Raw genomic sequence first — 18,555 nt, forward strand, 5'->3', positions numbered from 1 at the left:
TAATATTTTCATTTCGACCTTGATTTTTTTGCACCTGTTGGAAATCATGGAAATGTTGCAGAAAAAATTCTCAATGTAGCGTCCCTTCTTAAACCACCCTTTTACATTGACCTCGTATTTTTTTAGAGTAATGGTAACTGCCACCAGAGTGAGTTGTGGGATTCCAGATCTCCACATTTTTCGAAGCTATTCTCCGAATGGAGGTTCCAACTCGGATTTTATCTGGAGCGCGGCCAAACTAACTGGAGCTGCGCCTTACTATTTCCGGATGGAGCACGCCGACTTGGTAGATGGAGGACTACTTGCTAATAATCCAAGCCTTGACGCACTCTCGGAACTAAGCAAGATTCGGAAAAGTTCTTTGCATACAGAAATTTGGGGAAAGGTGAGTGAAATTGATAAAGCAAGGAATTGAAGAAAGTCACAATTTTGTTAAATAACCTAAGACTACAAAATTTATACAATTCAATTCAAAATTCGCAGTACCAATATGCAATAATATATAGACAATGACGATTCTTGACATGTGATGCCTCGGAGGTCATTATTTTGACCTCCGAGGTCAAAGTAAACGGTCACCATTGAAATCTTTCATAAATATTTCCTGCACAATCCGCGCAAACATGTGACTTAACTTTTTTTATGATGTTTGCCCTTTAAGAGGCAAGTGACCAATTGACCCCAAAATCACTAGCGGTCCTTTAATGACATAAACTTTCGTTTAGATTTTAAAGTTCTTCCGAGGAGCCGTTTTTTAGATAGCTTGCTAACAATCAGACAGACATACTAACTTATCGATAACTTCAAATAACTTGTTACATATTTAAAAGCAATTGTACGTATCAAAATGAATCTAACGTGTTTGGTTTTAAATTAGAATCCAAAGATGTTTGTCTCGTTAGGAACAGGATTTAAGGCAGATGTCGACTATACGGCAGCATATCTAAATTTGTCCTCTAAATCCATCGCATCCTCAACAAAGTCACTATCAACCTTAACAAACACGATAAAGTTCTTTATGGAGCTGGTAAAGAATAATTTTTAAGTCTGGTAGAAATATCGACGGATAAAGATAATCATCTTATACATAATCTTGTAGACAACTGCGTCCAATGGGCCCTTAATTTCGAGAGCTAAATCTTGGTGTGATGACCTTGGAACGGAATACTTCCGGTTTAACCCTCCTCTATTACGAGAATATGAAATAGATGAAGTGGATGATTCTCTTTTAGTGGATCTTTTATTTGAGACACGAATATATATGATTGGTCAACAGAAAGAGATTGAAAGATTGTATAATTTGGTGCTTAATTAAATTTATAATTACAGTTTTAAAATTTGCATAAAGTACATATAAAAATTGCCATATATGTATTAATTAGCATGTTTAATAAGTAAAATAATTAACTAAAGCAATAATACAGAGCATGTGGCACTTATTTTCGAAATTTTTATGAATACGCGTAGAGGAAACCCGTTTGAAGTAAAAATACCCAGTTTTCCGTATATGTATGATAAATAAGCGGATTAATTTCGTCAGTGATTTGTTCTTACTAAAACTACAGATAAATACGACCCCCAGGCTCGAAGGGAGTTGACGTACGCGTAAAAAGTTTTCCACCCAAAGTTGCACTGGAAATGTGATAAATTTGTAATTGGGAACTAACGTCATCCTTTTTCAATCTGGTACTGTTCATCCATTTTGTAACCGATATGAAGTGGTTCTTGAGCGAGATGAGTCGTTTTCCCTTAGAGTTAATGTCCAGCTGATACGGTAAGGGTGGAGAATTGGGACGTGGTTCTGTTAGTATTTTTTACCTTAATTTACTTCAACATTTCCTACCTCTTTATTCATAAATAACTATTACGGCGGAATCAGCCGTAACTTTTCTATCTGATGTTGATCTCCTTTTCGACAAAATCCTGAGAAGTTACACGAAAAGCTCACTCCATCCAAACCATTCGTGAATCTGAAGGATGGGCTCTTTTTGCCCCTTTTCGACTTTGTGGACTCTTCATAGAAGATTTGGAATAAACTAAATATATACAGCCAATTTGTCTATTAAAATCCTCCTCCACGGGAAGGTTTACTCAGCAGTAAAGTGGATTCGTTCATTTTTTCCGCGTACCGCTTGTGACGAGCTTGTCGTTCCTTGACTCTTGTTTTTTTCATGGGGAGCTTCATCATATGACACGTACCGCCTTTTTATCGCCTTCAAACCGAGGTTCATTTTGAGTGCATCTCAGACTGATTTTGCCGAGACCTTCATTTTCATATGAAATTGTCGTTGGCTCCGGCGTCAATTACTTAGGATTCTGGCTTCGCGTGCTTTGAACATTGTCAGGTTCCTTATAAAATTTAGGGAATATTTCCTTTGACATTTCTTATAGAGCGAATGCCAGGGTATATCTTGACATACACTTGACCAACATAAAATAAACTTTGAATGGCTTTGATCACTTTATAATTTCAGTATTTTCATTTCCATTGCAAAAGTGAAAAATTTCAATGTTGCCCGTATGTACTTGCCTAGATTGTACACTCTAGAATTGAAAAATTAAAAATTCGCCGATAAATCCAAGTCGCATGGGGGTTATGATGAATTTATCAGATTTCAATTTTGTCAAGTACTTTTCGAGTAATCAGCTGTTAGCACTTTAGTGTTGCACGATAGGTATGTACCTAATTACCACGGTGCCCCATTAGACGGAATTGTTCGCAAATATTGTCCAGTTTCTCAAAAAAGCACAGTGCCAACCTGTACGGCATGAAATGTATACATACATGAAGTTGACTTCTAAATCACCGGATTCGATAAGATTGGCACAACAAAAAACAATGATCCTTTCACATTTTCCTTGCTTCTTTGATGATGTTTATCTTCAAGTCGTATCTCCGTGGCATCCAAGAATGTTTGAGAATTTCGTAACTAACCCGTAACCAACAAGCCAGACCGTTCTTGCACTCGACAAGAAAACAAATTACCGCTGGAATTAATAAATAGGCACATACTCCAAAAACTGCGGTTAATATTTTCAACGAAACTGTATCCGCTTCGTGGAAAGTGGCAGAGTCTTTCGGGTTAACCAGAAGCTTATTAAATTGTGACTTTTAATTTATTAAGCGTTTAAATAGTTCCCGCATCCACTCTTGGTGTTCCAGCTTATTCTCAATTCCAGATGCCGAAAAGTAAGCGAACCATTTAGACAACATGGGATGGAAACAGTTCTTAAAGCCAAGCGTCAACCAAACCATGACAAATGGAGTGTCCTCCTTACTGTCTATTATTAAACGTTTTCCATTCAATCTTAGCCATGTCTGTACAGGTCGAATATCCGTATTAGAATCCATAATAGCGAACGTGTGGGCAGTATCGAATCCAAGTTTCGACAATTTTCGGGACTCCGAAATACTTCGAACAAACTCGTGTAGTTTGACCCCCCAATTTCCATCTGCAACAAAAACCAGCTTTTTGTCCTGGGTATGAATGAAATTATTGAGCTGGGGTTTGCTATCTAAATATTTGAGCAAGTTAGGTATAAACACATCCGACAGGGTGGACCTTTTTTCCTTACTATCGCCGACGTAATTAGTACCTGTCGTCATTATTTGCAGATCAGAGTTGACAAGTTCATCAAACCTTTCCGGAACTCGGGGATGCTTTGGTGCGGATAGAATTGAGAAGATTGACCCCGTGTATAGGTTATCTGTGACCAGAAGACATCCACACAAGAGCCAAACGGCGACAATATACATTCCTGAGCTCTTGCGTGTGAATTTTGTTAACCAGTCCCCACCTGTCTGACGAAGAAGGTAAGCGTAAACACTTATAAAATTTCGCGTACCTTGTATCAAAATTTCTAGGGAAGTCGTTGTGTTCTGATTAAGCGAAATTATGATTGAAATTAAGGCACCAAAAACAATTAGACCCCACCACACTTCACTTTCAAACGGGATAAGCAGTGCGCCCATATCCTTGAATGGGGCTGCGTATTGTGTTACGACTATAAATTTTATCGCGTGAACCGTCAGCGAATACAGGATACTCTTACTCTGTAGGATCGTTGCCAACGTGCTAGCAGATAGTATGAGGTTGCAGTCATATTGCGAAATTCCATATGCTGAGGCAAGCTTATCATATGGCATGTACGTAATCGTAAAGTTGAAATGGAGTGAAAGGCATTTTAATTCGCAGAGTTTGGCATCCGTCAGCTTTCTTGCCCAAGTCGAGTCAATCTCACAGTGGATTCCTTCTGGATCAAGTTAGTAGGGCGTCAACATTTTACCGCGCATTAGGTTTTTATTGGTGGTTAACCACTCCTTGTCCATGGATTTGATGGAAATTAGTAGTACTTTGCGCAATAAGGCGGTATCGCACGATATACATGGAACAAATAGGTAGTCGGGGAACTTCCCAGCCAACAATTCTTTGTGTTTTCTGGATCAATTCGGCCACAATTTTCGACCTATTCGGGACCGATTTCTTGACGATTCGTACAGAAATCCCAAAGAAATCGGTGGGAAATGTCCGCAGAATCGTACAGAATTCTTGACGATTCGTCACGACTTTTTATGCCGAACTCTGTACGAATTCTGTACGAATTCTTTCCGATTCTTTCTCGACTTCGTGACGATTTCTGATGGAAATCCTAACGAATTTTGTACGAATTCTGCCCGAAATCACTACGATTTACATTTAAATAAAAAATTAGATAGACCAGTTGCCCTTTTAAATAATTTTATTACTTTTGTGATCATAACAAAAAATAAACTAATTATTTGTAAATTAATTCTGTGATGATGGCGAGGGCAGGTTGTTGGTGACTGGCTGTTTCCTGTGAAATTAAAAGAGGTTATAAATATTTTGCACCATATATTGATAATAGCAAAAATTTCTCACTTATTTCTTTTATACACACGATCGCCGGCCTTAGTCAACTCCCTCGAGATTCCGTCATCAATTTTTGAGTGGTCAGGTGTCAAAGGGCTCATCAGAATTGCCGCACCGCCTAATAATTAAAAAATAGTAATAAATTCAAGGGAAGAAACCCTAATTATATGATTCACCCTACTTATTCATACTTACTGTGTAGGACATATTTTATATCCGCTAGCGTAGATAACGAAAGCTTTTTCTGCATTCCTTTTAGACTATATTTGGACAATAAATCGTCGGTCATCAATTTTTTCATCATCTTGCTAATGACATCAACTTCCTCGTATCCTCTCACTCCTCCAGAGACGATGGTGATCTGAATACCCCAAAGAACAATTACCACAAGCAAAACGAGATAAAAACGGATAAAACTTGCTACAACATTTTACAAAATGAAATACTTACCAGGTCACCTTTTGCTACGTCAGACGACTTTACCATGTCATTTAGCTTTTCCAATTCGACAGTATTTGTAATAGGAAACGTAAATTTCTGTAGTTCCATTGAAATCCGTGTATTTGAGGCAGAGCGACCTTTCCCTCCATCGAGAATTGTGTGCAGAATTTCACCTTGTTCTGCCAATGCAAGTTGAATTCCCTTGACCATCTGCAGCACTGTAATTAAAATAACCGAAGGTTTATTTAGATATTCTTTGGATAGTAGAAATAGTACAAAATTTTTAAAAAAGCTCACATTGAGTAATTTCGCAGGGATCCGTCTGAACCTCCTTCTCATTGGTGTCAATCGCTGGAGAGACGAAATACACCACGTCTTGATCTTGTGTGACAGAAGACGCCTCTCTTGACAAGTTCTCGTTCTCTTCTAGAATAACGTTGGCGTCGCTAGGAATAACGCTTCCAGACTCATCAATTTCGGGTGGCGTGGGAAGAGAAACCTGTCGTTTTGATTTCGATGCCGACGTGGCGCTTCTTTGTTCTTCAAAATCCGAAGTATAGGTTGCTGCTTTCAAATTCTGCCGAGCTTCGTTGTAGCTTCCTGAAAAATTGGACAAAAATTCAATGGTTTATAAAATTATGAATGTAGTTTGGAATGTGAAATGGAATGTAAGGCAAATGACATGTGAGCTTACCGTACGCATTTCCGACGATCAGAGCTTTGCATTTTACCCACGTCTCGAAATTCGGTTCGGCATAATTTTTAACAAGTTTATTTACATTATTCGGTGGGGGTGGCCAATAACAGACTTCTCCAACCATCCACGGCTTGGCAACAACGGCAACAGCATCATTCTCTTCAGGAAATTTCACAATTTGGAATTCCATTATTTAACTACAATGTAAAAGGGGAACACAACAGTTTTTAAATTGGATTCGTTTAAAACAACACACTTGTAATTAATCTCGGAGATAGGATTTGTATTTCACTTGACAATTTTGACAAATCTACATTAATTGTTTAGATAAGTGAAGAATCACAAGGGTAGGTAAACGCACTTTCAAAGCCACACAATTTTCGACAGACTACCGTCACCTCTCCGGTTTTTTCTAAGAACTTTTGCGCGACTGCAAATTGTCGGTTAGCGAAACAAAATGTACCGTTATGAACATAAGTTTTTATATTTCACAGCACTATAACTTCCGTCAGATTGGATTTCTGACAGTACTGGAACTTCTACTTTGTTCACAAAAGGCCCCTGCACTACAGAATCTTTTTCAATTAACCGCCTGTGAACTTGAGCCAAAGAACCAGATGATTTTCGAATTAATCTCTTAATTTCACCAAGTTTATTTTCATACTTGAAGGCACTAAATGTGTCTAATCCACCAAGTCGACGGACATCTGTTGCCAAATGTATTAGTCCATGAATGTTGTACGAAATATTCACTTTTCCATACAATATTTTAAATTGGCTAACAAAATAATGTAATAGAGAATCAGCATAAGTAATAAGTTGCTCTTTTTGTTTTGGTGAAGCCAAAATTCGGATTGCAAAGTTGAGACACAAAAATAATTGGTAATGTTGTTCTGGTAAATGTTTCTTCAAAGCCAAGGGATCCGTATAAAGAAGAAATGTACGTAATTCAGTTGCTTTCCACCTGTCAATTTCTGAAAGTGGTCTTTGTTTCCGGGTGAACTCTACAGGTAAACACTTGCCAACTTTTACGAGTTTTTTTGATATTTTTAAAATCACTTTCGGCCCTAGACGAAATACTTTAACTTTTCCACTTGTCCACAGTTTTACCAACTTTTTTGTAACTCCTAAGCAAATCAAATGCATGTATTCATAGGGAAAACTTTCTACCATGTCGAGGGGAAGCTTTTCTAAGTCACTAATTCCATTATGATGTTTTTCTTGCACCCGTCCTCTAAAAGTGTCATTTGTTCTTAATTCGGCATCCGTTTTTAACCTAACCACCCGGTTGTCAATATATTTACCCTTAACTATGCACTTTCCACAACCATAATAACCGGTATGATTTTTAATGCTTGTAATAAACGCACGAGCAGGGGCGTCACAAATAAATGCTTCTATTTGAAAATTGATTTTATGGCTATTGTAAATAATTCCATTACTAATTAGTTCGAGAGATTCTTCCACAAAATCGCGAAGATAATTATTCAAGTCGTTTGGCTTGCTGCAACCTTCGTAAATTCCAATTACAAACACATCACTAACGTTTTTCACACTTCCAAGAATGGGCCAAAGCTGTTTATTTGTACTTTTGTGAATGGGAATGCCGTCAATATTAATGTGAACAACAACTGTCTCGGGGCATGAATTTGATTTGTTTAAAACTTTTATAATTCCGGCTGCAAGTCCTAAATGGCAGTATTGTCCAGGCTCAACTTGTCGAATAACGGTAGTAGTGGGCGTTTGAAGTAATGTTCTTGCTTCTGATGGCAAGTCTGAGAAACATTGATGAGTTTTTAATATTTCAAGGAGGTCGGAAATAGCTGAGTGAGTCACGTTATGTCCAGTTCCCCATTTCTGAAGTTTTATTCTAAGGTCAATGCTGTCCTCCAATAAATCTATGCAGTCACTATCAGAACTGTTGCTTTCGTCAATTAAAGGTGAAAATTCCCCAATGTCAAACTTTTCTAAGTAATTATTTTGCGCTGGCACATAATTTAGTAAATCACTATCTGCAGTACTTATAATTTCACTTACTGATTCGAGTTGTAGTTTGTGATTATGAGGTGTAGATTCGTGTTGTTCTTTGCTTCTTACGTCGTTGGTTATCACAGGTTGTTGTTGGAGGGAGGATTTATTATTCAGATAACTTTCCAAATTAATGTTGTTCTTTAAAATCCTCCGTTTTTGTCTGAGGGAGAGCAGTAATAAATTGCGTGGGCTCATGGCCACTTCCAAGAACAAACTGCCGCCTTAGCTAGAATTGCTTAAGAATTCGTACAATACAATTGAGATTACCGAAATCTCCAAGAAATCGTGGCGAATTCGGGCTATCCTTCTGTCTAAATTCGATCAAGATTTTCCTTTGAGAATTCGGAGTGAAATCACAAAGAAATCGTACCGAATTTTAGTCATCTTTCGGCCTAAATTCGTTGAAGATTTTTCGGTGCGAATTCGTAGTGAAATCGCATCGAATTCTTCAAGAATTCTGACAGCTTTCGAGCTCGGTGTAATTTCGACCTGTTCGTACAGAATTCTTTCAAAGAATTTTGGCCGAATTGTTGGCTGGGTTGAGGTTGAATAGAAACAGCTTTGTTGTGCCTACATTGTGATAAGGGAAGAATCTAAAATCCTGCGGGAGTAATGGATCAGAAGTATGCTGAAACATGTAGGCAGGATTCCACTTTTTAATTGCGATGAACCCCATCGTTTTAAGTATACCTTCGTCAATCCATTCCGTTCCAAAATGGTGATGAAGAAATAAGATTCCTGGTTTAAATATCTTCTCGGGGACGACACGCGTTTCTTCGCGTTTCTTCTTCGTAAATTTTGAAGACATAATTCATTTCAAATGATTTTTGCAGGAAATTTAAAACAAACAACTTGGATCACTAAAAAATATATCATTCTTGACACGTCATAAAACTTTTTGGCAAGCACGAATAAATTTACATCCTCTAACCTCTTCACTGATGCTGTAAATTTTTCGCAGATAAAAAGTTTACGAAAAGTTTCATATGTATGTACAGCACCAGGGCATAAATTTAAACCCACTCATATGCTGCGCGCCCCGATAGCTCAAGCTTATCAGTAGATTTTATTCTGCCATCGGGTTTAGGTGTATGTTGTACAGAATTTAACTGGCTTTCCAACGGTACTACATTTGGTTATGAAAAAGCTAACGGGTATGCGTAATTAATCATACCAGGAAAAAACACACAAAAATTAGTTGCAAAAGTTTAAACCCGCTTCTTATTAAAAATTACTTCATAACGAAGGGGGGTTAAGGCAAGGGTTTAGCAATTATTTACATTCATCCTAGGTACTCTACTTGCAGAAAAAGCTAAGAAATGGGAAAAAATCGGGAGTTGACCATTGTGATAACAAATTATTGTAAATCTCCGCGAGCGAGACCTAGGACACAAAAATTAGTGATATTACCAAATTTAACAAAAGTTCAATTAAAACAATGATTAGGAAATAGAAAAATATAGCTACTGTACTGAGTAATCCTAAATCGGGACGCCCAACAGTCAAATCTAAGCGAACAGACTGAAATATTGTTCCAAAGGCAATCCAAAATCGTGGGATGGCACTAAAAAATTTGACCTCCGACAGCAAGGGGCATTGTGAGATCCAAATTAGCCCATTAATTGTGAAGGGGAGACCCAATGGACAAAATCTCAGGCGATGATGAGCTCGAAAAAAAAATGTGCCTACCTGTGAAAAGCTTAACCCGAAGCCTGAAATGGGCCAATGAGCATTCTGAAATGTCTTGAACCTGGAAAATGAATGTATTGCACGTTGCGTACAAGTCATTGCTGTTTAAGACCTTACCCAGGTCTCCCCCGAACAAAATTCACCCCTTTATTCACCAAAATACCAAGTTTTATTTTTTCCGACCATGATACCTTGATCCAGTTTTGGGTGGTTTATCCAGAATGCTCATTAGCCCATTTCAGGCTTCGGGTTAAGCTTTTCACAGGTAGGCACATTTTTTTCGAACTCGTCGTCGCTTGGGACTTGGTCCATGGGGTCTCCTCTTTACAATTCATGCGCTAATTTGGATCTCACAATGACCCTTGCTGTCGGAGGTCAAATTTTGTAGTGCCATCCCACGATTTTGGATTTCCTTTGAAGCAATATTTAACTCAATTCGCTTAGATTTGACTGTTAACTGTCCCGATTTAGGCTTATTTGGTACAGTAGCTATATTGTTCTATTTCCTAATCATTGTTTTAATTGAATTTTTGTTAAATTTGGTAATAGCACTAATTTTTATGTGCCCCAGGTCTCGCTCGCGGAGATTTACAATAATTTGTTATCACAATGGTCAACTCCCGATTTTTTCCCATTTCTTAGCTTTTTCTGCAAGTAGAGTACCTAGGATGAATGTAAATAATTGCTAAACCCTTGCCTTAACCCCCCTTCGTTATGAAGTAATTTTTAATAAGAAGCGGGTTTAAACTTTTGCAACTAATTTTTGTGTGTTTTTTCCTAGTATGATTAATTACGCATACCCGTTAGCTTTTTCATAACCAAATGTAGTACCGTTGGAAAGCCAGTTAAATTCTGTACAACATACACCTAAACCCGATGGCAGAATAAAATCTACTGATAAGCTTGAGCGATCGGGGCGCGCAGCATATGAGTGGGTTTAAATTTATGCCCTGGTGCTGTAGGTATGTATGTATGAAAAGTTTCATATATTATATACAAATTAATTCATGAAATCCAAAATATTTATATAAAGTATTTTGATTCTTTGATTATTTGAAGTTCAGCAATTCTCTTTACGCTTTTGTTTTACCCATAATGAGTATGGTTTGCAACGAGCAAGGTTTGCATGTGTGTGGTTTGTACTGAGGAGGAGAGACCCTCTACATCTCATCTTCAGATCTGGATACCCTTTGCATGTGTTGCAGTACTCTATGAGTCTACTAAGGAGGAGAGACCCTCTACATGCCCCTCTCAGATCTCAACGCCCTTTGGATATTTGATAGCCCTAGGCGAATGTAGGATAACCCTAGCGTGATTTGATGCCATGGCCACATTTGCGCCTGCCACACCCCCTCAAAGATGTGAAAAACACTAAAAATGCCCTGTTTTCATGGTGCTTAACTTTTACCAAAAATCCAATTTAGGTCGGATTTTGATAAAATTTGCATTTCTGTGATCCCAGATACTTGTGTGATCATATCCAGTAGCAAGCTCAACATTTTTTAAATTTTCAAAATTTTCGGACATTCCACTGCTAATGAATTATTCAAAAAAATTCAAAATTTCAAAAAAGTGGAAAATGCTGCTGGATATGATCACACAAGTATCTAGGATCACAAAAATGTAAATTTTACCAAAATCCGACCAAAATTGGATTTTTGGCGGATTTTTAAAGTTGCCAATTTTTATGGTTTTCAAGCCTTTGAGGGGGTGTGGCGGGCGCAAATGTGGCCATGGCATCAAACCACTTTAGGGTTATCATACATTCGCCTGGGGCTACTACATATGCAAAAGGCATCAAGATCTGAGAGGGGCATGTAGAGGGGCTCTCCTCCGAAGACCCTGAAGTGGTTTGATGCAATGACCCCATTTGCTCCCGCCACACCCCCTAAAAGGTGTAAAAAATACGATAAAAGCCCTGTTTTCACGTACTTCAACTGTCACCAAAAATCTAATTTTGCTCGGATTTTCATAAAATTTACATTTTTCTGATCCCAGATACTTGCGTGATCATATCCAGTAGATACTCAACCTTTTAAAATTTCCAAAATTTTAGGATATTCGACTGTTCATGAATTATTCGAAAATTTAAAGAATTTAAGAAAAAAGTTGAAACTGCTACTAGATATGATCACACAAGGATCTGGGATGACAAAAATGTAAACTTTAATAAAGTTCGAGCAAAATTGGATTTTTTGTGACAGTTTGCAATGCAAGATTTATTGTTTTCCTACAATTCAAATTTTAGAGATGTTAAGTTTTGAAGTTGTGGTTTCGGATTCACCCAAACCAAAATTTTCCCGTGTCCACCATTCTTCCCATTTCCAACCAACATATTTTAGGTGGGTGGTAAAATTGGCTTTCTTTCCAATATTTCCCACTGCCCTGGTGAATTTGTTTTTTACCAATCGAACCCCTGTTAGCAGAAAGGGGGCAAGAAATATGTAAGGACGTTACTTCAAACTTCAATTTGAATGTCAGAATGTAATAAGAAGAAATCTGTTGAAACCGCAGCTGCGTCGATATTGGAATTAAATGTGAAATCCCATGGAAATTTACATATATGGATTATGTATTACAGGTCACTATTTGCATATGTATAAAATCACTTGAACTGTACTGTAAATAAATGAAATGTACGTATCTCAGTGTGGCTTAAACAGTTATAAATATGTATACCTACATATGCTCAAATATTTCCCTAAGTCAGATACATATTATGAATAGTTCATTTTCCGATTTTTATTACCAGCGTGCATTACCAGGAGGGCACCAGAGTTTGTAAGCGCATATTACTCGATACTTGCATAGTTCGTATTACCCTGTGCTTGTTACCAACATAGTAAAGATTATGTGTGTTGCTGCAATGCGGTAGTAAATAAATTAAAGGCAAGTCACGTATTAATTAATTATTGCTTAGAAGAACTAATTAATTCCTACAGGAATTAGTAGCTAAAGCAAGGCCCAAGAACGTTTGAAGGTATTTAGGTGGGCATTTCGAAATGGCCGTGGTATATTATTTACGTATGCTTAAATTTCTAAAAGGTAATAGAGTTTGAAATATTTGGAATTATTAGTAAAGTAGAAAATGTATGTATGTACACTGTAGATAATCTGGTAGTAAACATTACGGAAAAGCACAAGTATATGATTCTACCAAAGTGGTAATGATAAGTTGTACCGTGTGGTAATTACTTTGTAATAAAGTTTTACCATGATAGTAGCGAATTTTTACGACATGGTAAAATATTGCTACCAAATTTATTATCGAGAAATCATTACCTGCCTGACTTTACTGGATTATTAAGAGTGTAATTAAATATATTGCTGGATTCTGTATGTATTTGCCAACTTCCTAGCATTCCGACGCAGCTTGCAAAGACCAGTGCGAATCATTTCGCATCTTGTCTGATGATCTGGCAAAGTAATATATAGCTTGCTACCAAATCTTCTTTCAACGGCAGAGTCTATTATCCATGGCAGATTGGTCGCTCCAATCCAAATTAATCCCGTGTTGTCCACATCTACCCCTTCCGTTTGAGTGAGGAATCCTGCCATTATTTCAGCGCTGTTTGAACCCCCCTCTTCTGTCCTGGTTTTAAACAAACTTTCCATTTCATCGAAAAACAGGATACAGGGTTGATTTTCTCTGGCGACCTCAAAGATAGCTTGCAACTTTTGCCCAGCCACTCCAACCCACTTGCTCACGATATCCGAGCTTGTGATGGAGAGGAAATGAAATCCCAACTAGTTGGCCATGGCTTTTCCAAACGTTGTCTTTCCTGGTAAGGTCAAAAAGAAAATATGTACATATGAGACTTACCTATTTGTAATAATGTGTAATATATTTAGTATGGAATAAAATAATATTCACTATTTATTGAATAATTGTATGAATATACGTACGTATAATTGATAATTATACGTATTGATTAATATTGATAATTACACGCACAATACTTTTCATTTATATGCATTCACTGACCAGTTCCTGGGGCCCCGAAAAACAGAATGTTGCGGTCCATCGTTTTCGATAGAGGAAAAAGGTCTGGGTATTTTATCGGTCGCACTAGTTTCGTACCTATAATTTTTTTTACTCCTTCTTGTCCAACGATATCATCCCATTTAACACCGTTTTGCATGGAATGTGGTGGCAATATTTTTTTCCGAAATTCTTTCTTTAAATTCTCAGTACCATCTTTGTCTTCGCAAGGCTGCTTATTAGCCGGGGTCATGTCCGCAGGACTCCCTTTGCGAGATGGATCATCCTTCGTTATATTCATCTTCTGAAGTTGAGCAGTTATGACACTAAGTTCGTCGAATAAGGGCTGCATTTCAGCATCAATTGCTTCCTTTAAATTAGGATGCTCTTGCAAGACTAAAGACAAAATAAATTTAAAACTACTACTTCATTGCAGTATAAATAATATTAACTTACAACTGTGCACATATCCTCCCGCTTCGTTTAAATAAAAATACTTCCACAGCAGATTTATATTATCTCCTGTGGTACTTGTGTCGGCAGCCATATTACAATAATTTAAAGCTTCTCCAACAAAATAGTCGTCTTTGAATTGTTCCATTTTAAAACTCGAGAAATAACTCGGCATAACTTTCCTTAGCAAAGCGAGAGAAGGATGTGTGGATTATGGGATGAAATACTCATTCACTAGTTTGCATGCACTAATCATGGGACGGTTATGTATGTATTTAATTCCTGTAAAAAAATGTGGGTAAGTAATGTACGCATAAACATTCTTCCATTGAAATTTCTTATTACATAAATTTATTTTATTTCCTAGCATATTCAAAATTCAATAATATTGAAAGCGAATTTTGAATGTCATCATTATACTCCAGTTTTCATTCAATAGCTGGTAATTTTCAGAAAACCAAAGTTTTAAATTAAAAAAAGTATTTTGATTGAATACATTATAATTTTAAAATATTCAAAGCTCTTTAAACTTGTGAAATAATTCTTACTTATATAGGGAATATTAGTATACAAGCTTTAGTACGATCTGAATAAAAATACATATATATCCGCCGTCTGGTTGAAGTATATCTCACTCAAGGATGAGGATCGCGATATGATACGACACATGATGGGTTGACGTGGATAAGATTGTGTGAAACTAATCTTGTAATGTGATGCTTTCCCCTCTTTATACAGTTTAATGCACATACATATGTACGTATTTATATCTGGTTGTATTTCTGCTTCATATGCAATGACTCGCTCAACCATCATACGGCTTGTTTAGCTAGTATACTTAACACCAAGGGTTAAGTAAAATAATATAAAATTCCCCAAAATCTAAACATCTTCTTCCAATTTTTGTACAGAAAAGGGCAGAAATAACCCAGTCCTTATCCATTCACATCTGCGGAATGGAAATATCTGGAGGAGGGTTCCATAACGAAGTCGGGGATTATTCATGCATATATGCATATTTAGATTATGGGATGTAATACTCATTCACTACTTTGCATGCAAATAGTACTTTTCTTCAATGCTAGTAGAGATATAGGACGCGGATTTCTGTAAGATTTGCCCATTAAACTAATCTTGTAATTTGATGCTTTCTCCTTCTTTGTACGCCACATATTATGCATACATACATACGCTCAGCTCTGCTATTTCATAAGTCATATTTCTGCATCATATTCAATGACTCGTTGATTACATATCATCATTCGTCTTGTTTAACTGATCCATGATCAAGTCAAGATCAAGTTAAATAAAATATTATTCCACAAAATCTCTACAACTTTCTGCTAATTTCATCGCCTGCAAAAATGCAGAAAAAACAACAAAGTCCTTATCTATCCAAAAGATTTGAAAAATGTGGGGAGGAGAACTGCGGAATGGAAGTTCGGCACGATAAACCACATGAACACGCAGCTGCTCGTGGACACCTATGTAAACCTCAGGGACAACGGACAATAAACACAATGTTTATAAACGAGGTAAATTATTTTTTTCATTTCCTTTATTCAAAATTTTATTTCCTGGGAAATTTAGGGAAATAGAATTTTCATGACGTGTTGTGACATTTTTCTTATTATTTTGGTCAGGCTGCTGCTTCTCAGCGTGCAAAAGAAAAAAAACAACTCTTAGAAAAGCAGGAACAAGATGCAAAGAAAAAATTAGCAGAGGAGAAAAAGCAGGAAGAAGAGAAAGCTCGACTGGCAGAGGAAAAAAGCAGGAAGAAGAGAAAGCTCGACTGGCTGCGGAGGTAAAGCATGATGAAGAGGAAGCTCGATTGGTGGCGGAGAAAAGGCAGGAAGAAGAGAAAGCTCGACTGGCTGCGGAGAAGAGGCAGGAAGAAGAGAAAGCTCGACTGGCGGCCGAGAAAAGGCAGGAGGAAGAGAAAGCTCGACTCGCGGCGGAGAAAAAGGAAGAAGAAGAGAAAGCTCGAGTGGCGGCGGAGAAAAAGCAGGAAGAAGAGAAAGCTCGACTGGCTGCGGAGAAGAGGCAGGAGGAAGAGAAAGCTCGACTCGCGGCGGAGAAAAAGGAAGAAGAAAAGCTCGAGTGGCGGCGGAGAAAAAGCAGGAAGAAGAGAAAGCTCGAGTTGGAGAAGAAGCGAGTTCCACGGTAAAGCGTCGTATTTTCTGTGCTAATACGTAATATGTAGCTAGTTAGATATTCGCCACCTTTAATGATTGTTTTGCAGGCCCAGATGCGACCGTCAAGCTCTACCTCTGGCGGCGAAAGTATTACGCCTTCTCATCGTGATAAGAGAAGTAGGGAGATGATGGATCACCCTACAGACCTCACTCCACCAACTTCAGTAATCGAGAAAAATTATGAGGGACACGATGGAGCTATGTCATACGATAATGAACAACGAAGGACCCATACATCTCCACGGTCACCACCAAGAAAGAAACAGGCTGTTGGAGAAGAAGACGATGCTTTAAATAAAGCATATATGGATAGCAAATTTCAGCAGCTCAAACAGCACTTTGAAGAACTTATCAAGGAAAACCGCCATGAAAGTGCTCCAGGGCCTGGACGAAAGGTAGCAGGGACGCAAACGAAATCAAGCGATACCGTCTCGAAAGTTACTGAGACGACGGAGTGGAGACAAGCTGCTGAAAAGTACGAAGATGACAAAAAGCTGGCTAAGTATGCCAGGAGCCAGGAAGAATTATGCAACCATCTTCCTCACATCAAATCGCAATATGCGAGTGAGACAGCCAAGGACATGAACGAACCCGACGGCTTATATTGTTCCACTTGTCTCCCAGATCCAAAAGATGACATCGCTGTTGCGGGGCAAACCTCAGCCCCAAGCCGATTTACGTTAGGAAAAAAAGGGGAAATGAAATGACCAACTTTAAGAAAGGGGAAAAATATCAAAGAATTCTCAAACTTGAAAGGGAGAATTCTCGCACACGAAGAATCCTCATCCCATAAATCAAATCATGCAAAACAAATGGAGAGTAAATATGAAGACTTCGTTCCGGCCACTGCAGAAGAAAGGAGGGCTTCCATGTGCTGTGCAAGGTCAGCATATCACGCAATAAGGTCACAGCAGAGTCAGGAGAGTTACGAAGAAGCCATTGCGAATAAAGCCGCAGATGGGATCAACGTAGGGGACCTAAATCACAGTGTGGCATTTGCGAGGAATTTCACTGCATCTCTGTATAAAGAAATTACCAATAAGTTGCGTGAGACAATGAATGAACCATTAGCAGCCACCGGGATCCCTCCTCCTCATATCTGTCGTATCTGATAAGGTTACATACTCCAGAAACACGTATTTAATTACCGGCGTCACACTCCCAATCCAAGGGAAAATGATAACTGCTGTCATTGACGCGAGTGTCGTCACTGACCACACTGGAGGCAGGATAGCAAAACAGCAAATGGATGGCTTAAAGGAATTTGTCAAGGAGGAGGACCTAAAAACCCGTCTGGTGGGAGGTAGTTATGATGGAGCTTTCCACCACGACAATGTCCCACGACACCTTAATTCGACAGTACACCAAGACATGCATGAAAGAGAACAACTTTAGAAAAAGAGAAAGTGAGGCCGAAATTATGGAGCAACGCCTCAAATTAGAAGAGCAACGTTTAAATGATATGAACGAAACTGAAATAAATGAATTGGAGCAGAAAAAACACCAAAAACGCCCAACAACTTAGAAACATTACGTCAGCGCTGGACACAGCAAATGGAAAACTGGATGCGGTGGAGAAGTGGACTACTTTTACATGGGACCCGGCACACTTAGTCGAACTTGGTGATAAAGATATGAAGAAAAGAGAAGAGGGAAAGTTTCCAAAATCCGTGGAGAAAATAGTTACGGAGGTGCAGAAGGGCGTGAGATGCGGCAAATCGTATATGGAATTGTCTATTGAAATGCAAAATGAAAATAAAGAACCTCGCGCTATAAATGCGTTCAGCGACACCAGGTTCGCCTACGAAGGAAGGATTTTAAATAACTTCAACCATAATTTACCCGGACTGTACAATCATCTGAACAAAATCGGAATCCTTTGGCAGATAGGATAAACAACACAGAGTTTGTTTCAAAGCTTACAATTACACAAGATGTTTACGAGAAGGTTGGGGAGATTTCCAAAACAATTCAGGATCCAAAGCTATTTCCCTAGCAAGTTGACGCCACAATGGAGAAAGGAATTAAAAATCTCAAACAGAAAGCCGCTGATTTGGAAAGTGGAAATACCGATGACTTTCCTAGCTACCATAAAGCAAAATTGGAAATTTTAGCCAAAAATGAGTACCAAGGGAAGCCGTTACTTGCAGCTCAGCACACCGCACACCCCACCAG

General features: G+C 38.2%; 5 protein-coding genes across 5 annotated transcripts; 2 read left to right on the plus strand and 3 right to left on the minus strand.

Moving 5' to 3' along the window:
• Positions 1-130: 130 nt before the first annotated feature.
• Positions 131-1,315, plus strand: LOC110860373 (85/88 kDa calcium-independent phospholipase A2). Its single transcript, XM_035860195.1, has 3 exons — positions 131-385; positions 878-1,027; positions 1,100-1,315. The coding sequence occupies exons 1-3, from the start codon at positions 131-133 to the stop codon at positions 1,313-1,315; spliced, it is 621 nt and encodes a 206-aa protein (XP_035716088.1).
• A 3,410-nt stretch (positions 1,316-4,725) lies between these two features.
• Positions 4,726-5,401, minus strand: LOC110860374. The gene is made up of 4 exons (XM_035860309.1): positions 5,343-5,401; positions 5,088-5,253; positions 4,902-5,010; positions 4,726-4,836 (listed from the first exon to the last, which is right to left on the minus strand). The coding sequence occupies exons 1-4, from the start codon at positions 5,376-5,378 to the stop codon at positions 4,788-4,790; spliced, it is 360 nt and encodes a 119-aa protein (XP_035716202.1). The 5' UTR covers positions 5,379-5,401; the 3' UTR covers positions 4,726-4,787.
• Positions 5,402-5,616: 215 nt separating this feature from the next.
• LOC118439143 lies at positions 5,617-6,237 on the minus strand. The gene is made up of 2 exons (XM_035860196.1): positions 6,028-6,237; positions 5,617-5,933 (listed from the first exon to the last, which is right to left on the minus strand). The coding sequence occupies exons 1-2, from the start codon at positions 6,218-6,220 to the stop codon at positions 5,617-5,619; spliced, it is 510 nt and encodes a 169-aa protein (XP_035716089.1). The 5' UTR covers positions 6,221-6,237.
• A 7,490-nt stretch (positions 6,238-13,727) lies between these two features.
• On the minus strand, positions 13,728-14,333 carry LOC110860326 (vacuolar protein sorting-associated protein 4B). Its single transcript, XM_022109371.1, has 2 exons — positions 14,189-14,333; positions 13,728-14,128 (listed from the first exon to the last, which is right to left on the minus strand). Exons 1-2 carry the CDS (start codon positions 14,331-14,333, stop codon positions 13,728-13,730), a joined length of 546 nt encoding a protein of 181 aa, XP_021965063.1.
• Positions 14,334-15,549: 1,216 nt separating this feature from the next.
• LOC110860327 (vicilin-like seed storage protein At2g18540) lies at positions 15,550-17,087 on the plus strand. The gene is made up of 3 exons (XM_022109372.1): positions 15,550-15,673; positions 15,829-16,340; positions 16,428-17,087. The coding sequence occupies exons 1-3, from the start codon at positions 15,550-15,552 to the stop codon at positions 17,085-17,087; spliced, it is 1,296 nt and encodes a 431-aa protein (XP_021965064.1).
• The last annotated feature ends 1,468 nt before the right edge of the window (positions 17,088-18,555 follow it).

Source organism: Folsomia candida, unplaced genomic scaffold (assembly GCF_002217175.1).
Source record: "Folsomia candida strain VU population unplaced genomic scaffold, ASM221717v1 Fcan01_Sc031, whole genome shotgun sequence".
NCBI classification, from domain to species: Eukaryota; Metazoa; Arthropoda; class Collembola; order Entomobryomorpha; family Isotomidae; genus Folsomia; species Folsomia candida.

Coding starts and splice junctions, on each gene's coding strand:
- LOC110860373 (XM_035860195.1), top strand. CDS start 131: ATGGTAACTGCCACCAGAGTGAGTTGTGGGATTCCAGATCTCCACATT. Junction 386..877: donor ATACAGAAATTTGGGGAAAG/GTGAGTGAAATT, acceptor GTTTTAAATTAG/AATCCAAAGATGTTTGTCTC. Junction 1,028..1,099: donor TAAAGTTCTTTATGGAGCTG/GTAAAGAATAAT, acceptor ATAATCTTGTAG/ACAACTGCGTCCAATGGGCC.
- LOC110860374 (XM_035860309.1), bottom strand. CDS start 5,378: ATGGTAAAGTCGTCTGACGTAGCAAAAGGTGACCTG. Junction 5,254..5,342: donor ACGTAGCAAAAGGTGACCTG/GTAAGTATTTCA, acceptor TGGGGTATTCAG/ATCACCATCGTCTCTGGAGG. Junction 4,837..4,901: donor CGTGTGTATAAAAGAAATAA/GTGAGAAATTTT, acceptor TTAATTTCACAG/GAAACAGCCAGTCACCAACA.
- LOC118439143 (XM_035860196.1), bottom strand. CDS start 6,220: ATGGAATTCCAAATTGTGAAATTTCCTGAAGAGAATGATGCTGTTGCC. Junction 5,934..6,027: donor GATCGTCGGAAATGCGTACG/GTAAGCTCACAT, acceptor CCAATTTTTCAG/GAAGCTACAACGAAGCTCGG.
- LOC110860326 (XM_022109371.1), bottom strand. CDS start 14,333: ATGGAACAATTCAAAGACGACTATTTTGTTGGAGAAGCTTTAAATTAT. Junction 14,129..14,188: donor GGGAGGATATGTGCACAGTT/GTAAGTTAATAT, acceptor TTTTGTCTTTAG/TCTTGCAAGAGCATCCTAAT.
- LOC110860327 (XM_022109372.1), top strand. CDS start 15,550: ATGCAGAAAAAACAACAAAGTCCTTATCTATCCAAAAGATTTGAAAAA. Junction 15,674..15,828: donor AGCTGCTCGTGGACACCTAT/GTAAACCTCAGG, acceptor TATTTTGGTCAG/GCTGCTGCTTCTCAGCGTGC. Junction 16,341..16,427: donor TCGAGTTGGAGAAGAAGCGA/GTTCCACGGTAA, acceptor ATTGTTTTGCAG/GCCCAGATGCGACCGTCAAG.